We start from the raw sequence: 8,828 nt of genomic DNA on the forward strand, positions 1-8,828 counted from the left end.
CACCTGGCTTCGACCACGCAGAAACGGTAGCCGCCATTCTCAACTTCTTCTTCTTCTTTCTCTCTCTCTCTCTTGATTTGCTTGCACAGCACAAAGGTTTTGCGTTTTTTCGGTGGAGAAAACGGAGGTGCGAGGGACATCATTATATATGCATCAAACGGTGGAAGTTATGACTTTGGACCACCATGCCTGGTCATCATTATCAACGGTTCAGATTAGTTTCTTATCTTTTTTTAAAAAAGAATATATATTCTCTTGGAAAAAGTTTTCACAGACAAGGTTTAAGTTAATTTGGTATTGGTTATTGGTTATCCTATCTGATCTCACATGATTATCTCATTAAACAACAAATCTTTATAAAATATTTTTTTTGTTTTAACCAACTTCGTTAATCTTTATTGATTAGCCAAGTTATAACTGTTCTGGACTAAAACAATCTGCTCCTTTATTGTTTTTACTATTCAACTTATTATTTTTATGTTGAATGAACCATAGTATTTTTTTTAGATTATAATTTATTAAAGTATTAATTTTAAATATGTCATTTAAAGTACAAAAATAAAAAAATTCAATTTCTAAGTGGTAAATAAATCGGACCATTTAATTTCTATTTTTAAAAAAAATTAAAAAATTCGAAATACAGAAAATATAACTCATCTTTTTTATATATATAAAGAAAAAAAATTAGCCTTTATTATTGTCATCTTCTTCTGTATTTTTTATATTTTAGTTTATTTTATTCTTATCTTTTATATAATAAAATGTGAGAGAAATTTAGTATAAAACTTTTTAAAATATCATTCATAAGATATAATTTGTGAAAAAAAAAATAAAGATGCCTGTTAAGATTGCTTAAAGTATATATTTTTAAAAATTTTCTTCAATAAATGTACTTTTTTAAAAAAAATTAGAAACTTCAAATTTTTTATATTCTTAATACAAATTTTTCATATTTAATGCATTAACAATTGCTTTCATATTTAATACATTAAGACATATATATGTTAGCTAAATCAGCTACGTTATTTAGATTACAAAATATTCCATCATGTTGTATCGTCTTTCAACTTATGAAGCTCATCATATATTGTAATTTTTTTAAGAGATTCAAGCTTTTCTCCTTATCTTAAAGAATAAAAGCACCTAGCATTTTATGGAGAGACGGGTTTCTCGCCCATGCTTACAATGGTTAATTCAAAATAAAATAAATAAATAAAGCCTTTGACAAAGGTATAAATCATATGCAGATTAACAATATGCGTAAGTTAGCTTAGAATCGAAGCAACACTAAAAAGAATTTTATGAAAAAAATGCAAAAACCTAAGGTACGCTAAATGCGTCACCACTAATCCACTAGGCACACTTTGTTCAGACCACTGTAGATTCTTCTACACATTCCTGAGTCAACCATCATGTTAGATATGTCATCCTCCTCTCCTAGTGCGCTTAATCTAACGTGTTAAACACAATAATGATTGGAAAAAACAATCTGATTCTTGTTGCAGAAGATCTTAATAAACATTTCAACGAAACAAACTGATACTATTATTTGCCACCACCAAGGAAAATTATCAACATAATCCAATAATCAATTGAAAAAAGTATAAAAATATATACATAAACAAGTGCTGACCTACCACCAAAATTGTGAAAGGGAAAATTACACAGGCTACTATGGACATTATATCACATAGCATGATATCACTTCAAAAATCTGAAACTTTTTGAGACGAGTTAGCAATCCCCATTTCGGCCGTTGAACTGCACCGCATCAGACATTTTGAGATCACTCCAAGGAGGGTGGAGAAACGGTCAGAAAACTTTAGCACTCCGGGATGCTTGAATTCAAGCTCCAAGATCAAAGACATGAATGCAATGCTCGCTGCAAAATGCATCGTATCATGAGCTGGGCTGTGTCCAAATTGTTATTCCATTGCTGATTCATAGAACTTGCTCCATACATCAACCTCACAGGAAAAGTCACTGTTCCCGAAAATCCGAACCATGTATAAGGATCAGGTGTTCATCCTCAAGGCCCTTCATTGAATCCTCGCCAACGTAGAATTTTAAGGTCCCTGAATCAAATAGACAAGTTACTACTCTACAGCATAAGGCAATCAACAAATTCGTTAGCAAACAAAGGGGAATTGGCATGCATTACTTTGCATATCGGACTCTTCCTGTTTTCTGGTAATATGCAATATCATTGTTCCTGAAAGAATGGTGATGAAGCCACATATCTCAGACGCTATGCTGGTAGCATCCTGACCAGACCAATCCTGCATGGAAGCTCCATGAAAGTGAGTACTGAAGCTCATCACATCACATCATGGTCTTCAACAACAAAAAAGTTTTGCAAAGTCATAACGAGAGACAGAAATATGAATCTGTTATGATATTATCATACCTTAAACATTATTGCACTGGCAATAATGGTGAGAGTTGTGAACATAACATAATATACAGGGGAAACAATAGCTGCATTGAATGTATCCAGTGCCTGAAATATAGTTGGAAAGTGAAAATATGCTCAAAATTTTTTGCCATAAACAAATGATAACGAGATTGATACCAGTGGGATGCCAACCATGGAGAACAAGCTATAACTAAACATAACTAGTTACACCACTAAGTGTACACCTTATCTTTTCTCACTTCTTATCAGTCACTTTTTATAACAAAATGGAAGATGTACGTACAAGGTAAGGTATACACAAAAGTGATGCATACAATGCTCTTCTTTAATTTAAACATTTTAAAAGAAACACTTAGGAATTAGGATACTGCTCGGTGAGGTGTCCTCTTGAAACAACTCTATAACAGAAAAAAGAGTTGTCCAGGGAAACCATACTAGAATAAAGAACAATAAATAACTCATCCCAGGCAGGCCAAATCAGCAAAGTTGGATAACTGTGTACTCACCCTGTTAAGGTAATTCAGCTGTGTGATAACACATATTGCTGAAACTGTGAGAAAAAACCAAGTCTGAGGATAAGCTATTTGGTTAATTCCATCAAGTGTTAGCTTTATTGCAATACCAATGGCCTTGATGCTCACAACCTGACATCATTGCAAATTCAAAATTGAAAAGAGCAATATACCGTTAGTTCATGTGTTACATTATCCACATAAAACTTCCATTTATGTGATCGGCACAAAACATAATTACCGTAAATGAGCCCATTAATGAACAAATTCCCAAGTAAACCAGCATATTAGACTGTCCATAGCGAGGCTCGAAGTGTAAAATCAAAGCCAAAACTAAAGAAATTGTTGCCACGGCATAAAATAGAAATGCTGTTGAAAAAAAGGAAAACATCAATGACATAAGTTAATGGACCCGACAGTAAAGCAAGGAATCTTAATACCAAAATGTAAACAGGAGTAAATAGCAACCTGGTTGAGTGGCCAAATCCCATATTTCTTGGACAGAAGTCGGAGTTTGCTCTTGAGGAGCATGGATGACAATGACAATTGATCCCACAATGCAGGACAGACATCCTAATACCCCCATCGTCTGAAGCCGCTCATTCAGCAAGAAGTGAGCCAAAACAGCACTACAAGCACAGAACTGAATATGTTAGTTCTACCAACAATAGTCACAACTCACAGCATTCAAAACAATTAACTACTTAGCATTTTAGCTAGACTAGAGATCTATGTACCTGACAATAATACTGATCGCGCCAAGCGGCGTAACGAGTATTGCCGGAGCATAAATATAAGCCACAAAGTTTGCTACCTCCCCAACAATCACTGCACCAAAGTTGTTTCAGTGTCCAGATGTAATCAAACAGTCTCATTCTCAAACACACAACCAAGTAGGGAAAAAAGAAAAAATAGGAAGGTTCCTCCAAAACTTACTTGAAACCATGCCAGCCCACCAAAGTGGCTCTAGTAAATAAGTATAACCACCAACACCTGCAAATTTCAATAATAACAAATTCAAATTATAATGTAAACATAATGCTATCACCAGAAAATTAGCATTAGGTTTCATATGGATCTGATCTAAAAATACAACCTTGACAATTAATAACAGATAGACACAACTGGGAAAAAACATAATTAAAAAAAAAATCCGAATCCCCAAATTGATTTTAGAATTGAATAGGTAATACTAGGTGGAATCAGCATAGAATTGAAGACCTGCACGAGTGCCGGTGGCAGCAGCACGCTTGAGACCCTTCTTCTTGAGGATGAAGCTAGCACCAATGAATGCACTGGAACCCAACGCCAAAGCCAAACCCGTCGAGTTTTCCGAAACCCCCATAATCTCTCTGATCTCTGTAATCTCAAGAAGAAGAAAACCCTTGAATTATGAATGATTTGTGTGAAAACTGCAATGAAGAAACGTAGTCTCTCTCTTTTTTGCTTTTCTTCAAAACTGAGACTCTAATGAGATGAGAGTTGAGAATTGACTTGTCAGAATTTTGCGCCGTAAAACCGCGGAACTGATCCTCTGCTTCGCCAGATCATGGTACACATGCGCCTCCGTTGGTTCGTTGATGCTGCTGTACCGCGTTTTAGGTGTTTACGTGTCACCATCCTATTGGTTTTCTTTTACTGTCTTATGCTGCAGTTTTTTAGTTCATAACGCGCAAAGCGCAACGGCCACAAGCAAAATTTCATAAACAAAGAAATAAGTTTTAATTATTCTATTTTATAATTTTATTAAATTTTTAATTAAATTTTTATATCTTTTTAATTAAATTCTTATATCATATCTAGTTTTGTAATTAGATTTTTATTGTGATAATAAAAAATATTTTGTTAATCTATATAAAATATTCAGTTAAATATTAAATATATTTATTTTGTTTAATAAAATATTATATTAATTCTAACATTTTTATTACGATATAGATTCTGATATAGTATAGAGATTCAATTAAAGAAAACAAAAAAATGTAAGAAATTAATTAAAAATTCAATTAAACTATAGAAATTTATAAAATAATTAAACCAAAAAATAATTATTATTTATCAAACTATATTGCTGATGGAAATAAATATTCTCACACAAATTTTAAAAATAAGTATAAGAATTACTTTTTAATTAATTAACATTAGTTAATCTTTATTATAACTATTTTTTAATCTTATTTTTTTAGAGAATTTAGAGTTGAGTGTTAGAATTTAAAATTTAAGATTTAGAATTTAAAGTTAAAATAATTAGTTGATATTGATAAAAAAAATAATTATCTATCTTAATTCAAAAAATAAATACTAGTCTATAAAATAGTAAAGTAGTAAAATTTAAAAAATAAAACAAATATTGACCGATTATTAATTAAAAATAAATTTAATTCATGGTCTTTTTTCGAGATTATATTTATACAATAGGTCAAAGAGTGTAACATTACTGATCAATTAGGCTTCCGTCAGATTAAATTAATTTATTAATATACTCTAATACTTCAAATCTCTTTAAGTATTGGTTAATGTTACTAATTTAAATAAAAATATAACATAAAATTAGAAGGGGAAAAACTATAATAAAAGTATACTAGCATTTTCTATACATTTTGCAAGAATTCCTGAAGTTCACCATTATATGATAGTAGTAACTATGAAAATGGTGATTATTATAATGATATAATATTAAAATGTATGGAATTAATATAGGGGAATTTGTAAGTTAGGGAAATTTTTAAAATGTACTTAACTTTCAGGAAACTACCCAACACCGTAAATGAAAGTATGTTGTGCTTTGCAAAAATAATCGTCACATGAAAATGATTCCGTAAAATTAATTAGGTACCCAGCTTCAACTTGTAATAAGTAACAAGTAGTACTAGTACATTTCCAACATTATTTTGCTTTTTAAAAAAAGAAATATGTTTGCCACAATCATTATGTCACGTTTTCATTTTATATATCGTGTTATACAATATGAAGATTAGTAATATTTATGAATATATAGTTGAACCATTGATGGTGTCAAATTAATGTGGCAACTATTTCAATATTTTTATGGTGAATTCTATGGTGCCTTTTATTGTTGATTGTTTGCATTTAATTCTTAATTTTAGGTCGGTTGAATTTTCACATGTTAAGAGAAATGGTAATAGAGTAGCTCATGAATTAATAAATACGACTCTTATCACTCTAAATCCAATGTGAATGGAAGAAGCACCCCAAAAAATATATAATCTAGCCTGTTTAGAACGTCTGAGATCTATTCATGAATGATATTGCTACTTTACCTGTCAAAAAAAATGTGACATACACTCAAGACATATTATTTGCTCATATATATAAACAGAGAAGATTTTCAAATGTACCGTCGTACTGGTGTATTAGTGATTTTTAATCGTTGATCTTAATTATAGTTAAAAATTACTAAAACACCGTACCACGTACACTTGAAAATTTTCCTGTTTGATCCTCATTCATTTTGCAGGTTTGTGTTGGTTCTTGTCCAAACGTATATTTGAAGCTTAACCAGGATTACACTTTGCTTCTATTGCACGAACAAAGTACAAAATGTTGTTACGTATATCTATCTTCGTACTTAGATGAGTAGAGTTTTATTTTAATGCACTTAAATATGTTAACATTATTTTTATATAACTATTCAACTAAATTTATATAATTAGATAATTTTTTAATAATAAATTTAAAAGTTAGTTACTTTTAATTATATAACAATATACGATTTAGTATCTGTATAATTTTTTGTAGGTTGTTGGCATAACAATTAAATACTATTAAGTTTTGATTTTTTTTTTCTTCAAACCTACTCTATATACAAGTTTTTTTGCCTTATAAATTATACAAATTCAGTCAAATCTAATAAAAAAGACACTCACCTATACCAGTATATTAACACGTTACACGTGGCTACTCAACGATTTCCATAAAAAAAGAATTTTTAAATTATGCAGAATTTATGCAGAATTATGTAGAATTATGCAGAATTTATGTAGAATTTATCGGTACACATACATTGAAAATTTTTAAAGAATACACTCAAATATCTTTATGTTACACCTAAATATCTTTGTGTTACATCTAAATTTGCTATAAATACAGAAAATATTTTTTTAATACAGAACTTTTACATTACATTCAATTCAAACTATCAACGATGAAATATTATTTACCTATAGAATCATAAACTACTAACGAAAAAATTAATTAGAATCGAATCACACATTAACTACTTGATTGGATTCAAAACAATAATTAATTTTATTTTGGTTCAATTGTCTGAACTTGAATTATTTATTATTTTCAAGAATGAAATAACTAATGATAGAGGGAAAAAAAGAAGAAAAAAATTCTAATAAAAAAAAAAGAAAAAGTAGAAAGTGGTGGTGGTGTTGGTGACGATCATAACAAAAAAGAATAAAAAAAAAACAATGTCAAAAAAAACGTACATCCATAAATATAAATAACTTATATAAAAAAAATACTTGTATGTAAATAATAATTATTTTTTTAATATGTAAATATTACTCGAATTTGAGTTCCTTATTAAGAATTAAATTGTCATAGTAGTTTCAACTTAGATGTTCCCTATTTAGCATTGTTTATTTAATTTTCGTAATACAACAATCCCACTTAAGTGAATCGATCTGATAGCATTTAATTTGACTATTAAAACATATAACAAAGCAATCAAGCAACACGTCATCAAAATAGAATACTCAATTTAATTGCCAAGACCTTCGTGTTTAGACTTTACACGGTGTTTCCTTGATGTTCATACAGATATAAAGATATACGCTACACATAGATCGGATAATATCTGCATATTTGCGGTAATTATTCGTGTCCAATCTGAATTTTGAAGATATTATCCGATTCGCAGAGTCATTAGATCGGATTGGATTCGATCTGCACTATGGTCGGATCGGATTGTGGATTCGGCAGTGATATCCACGGATCCGATCCGCAAATCCGCATATCTCCACATTACATATAAATAGCATAATTTAAGAAAGTAAACCCAGAATTTTAGTGTGTTATTTTATGAATTTTATGATATTTTGTTTTTAATTTTTTATGTTGTACTTCAATTTAGAATAATTAAACTTAAATCTTGTGTTATTATTTTGTTTTTGTTACTCAAAAGAACTATTATTAATAAAATTTTAGGAGTAAATATGTTTAAACAGATAGAAAATGAATTTTCTAGATAATTTTTTGTAAAAGTAGCCAAACAAAATCTTAAAATTATTATTTTTTAATTATGCGAATGTATCCGATATCTGATTCGATCCGATCCGCATGGATCGGATCGGATCCAACCAAAAAATTACGGATATCGTATCCAATCCGATCCGATGAATACAGTGCGAATCGGATAGAATTTTAGGCTATATCCGATCCGATCTGATCCGCGTGCAGCCCTACACAGATACAGTAACATATGTTGTTTGATTCAATAAGATATATATTTTTGAAAGATATGAGAAAATACGAATGAACACAAATATACTAAATTTGTTTATCTTTAATTTGACGAGATACTAAAACATAATTTGAAAGACACCAATTTTTTATTTTTTTTATTTTTATTCAATTTTTAAATTTTTTAAAATTTTATTTTTATCTTCTCAAATCTTTTTTAGATGAAGAATAATTTAATTTTTTTCAAATATTTATTTGTCTTGTTCGTTATTTTTATCAAACACACATAAACACAAATATTATATATATATATATTTTTTATGTTTATGTCTTATTTTATACATCAAACAAACGAAAAATAATTTTATTTAAACTAGAGTAAAAGTCACACCAAATATGAAGAGGTAAATTAATTAAAATATATAGTATATAAATTTAAATTTAATATTAAATTTAAATTATTTTAT

General features: G+C 29.4%; 2 protein-coding genes across 3 annotated transcripts in view; both read right to left on the reverse strand.

The window, feature by feature from the left end:
• Positions 1 to 126, reverse strand: part of LOC107476535 (eukaryotic translation initiation factor 4B3) — a gene marked incomplete in the record, with an annotated part of 2,135 nt that extends 2,009 nt beyond the window's left edge. The window contains 1 exon segment of the mRNA XM_016096360.3: positions 1 to 126. Coding sequence (XP_015951846.1) covers positions 1 to 37 — 37 coding nt within the window.
• A 1,395-nt stretch (positions 127 to 1,521) lies between these two features.
• LOC107476534 (probable magnesium transporter NIPA6) lies at positions 1,522 to 4,435 on the reverse strand. 2 transcript variants are annotated; one of them, XM_016096359.3, is made up of 9 exons: positions 4,150 to 4,431; positions 3,865 to 3,921; positions 3,666 to 3,756; positions 3,397 to 3,557; positions 3,170 to 3,297; positions 2,923 to 3,060; positions 2,408 to 2,500; positions 2,162 to 2,279; positions 1,522 to 2,075 (listed from the first exon to the last, which is right to left on the reverse strand). In XM_016096359.3, the coding sequence occupies exons 1-9, from the start codon at positions 4,271 to 4,273 to the stop codon at positions 1,981 to 1,983; spliced, it is 1,005 nt and encodes a 334-aa protein (XP_015951845.1). In that variant the 5' UTR covers positions 4,274 to 4,431; the 3' UTR covers positions 1,522 to 1,980. The 2 variants fall into 2 exon arrangements, 1 of the variants encoding a protein (XP_015951845.1); XR_002371710.2 differs by having other exon boundaries at positions 2,044 to 2,075; positions 2,162 to 2,334; positions 4,150 to 4,435.
• Between the last annotated feature and the right edge of the window lie 4,393 nt (positions 4,436 to 8,828).

This window comes from Arachis duranensis, chromosome 3, assembly GCF_000817695.3.
Source record: "Arachis duranensis cultivar V14167 chromosome 3, aradu.V14167.gnm2.J7QH, whole genome shotgun sequence".
NCBI classification, from domain to species: Eukaryota; Viridiplantae; Streptophyta; class Magnoliopsida; order Fabales; family Fabaceae; genus Arachis; species Arachis duranensis.

What these genes read in the sequence shown, in the direction of transcription:
- LOC107476534 (XM_016096359.3), bottom strand. Translation starts at nt 4,273, where the DNA reads ATGGGGGTTTCGGAAAACTCGACGGGTTTGGCTTTGGCGTTGGGTTCC. An exon ending in GCGATCAGTATTATTGTCAG is followed by an intron (nt 3,558 to 3,665) that starts GTACATAGATCT and finishes CTGTGCTTGTAG; the next exon opens with TGCTGTTTTGGCTCACTTCT. An exon ending in CATTAATGGGCTCATTTACG is followed by an intron (nt 3,061 to 3,169) that starts GTAATTATGTTT and finishes CAATGATGTCAG; the next exon opens with GTTGTGAGCATCAAGGCCAT.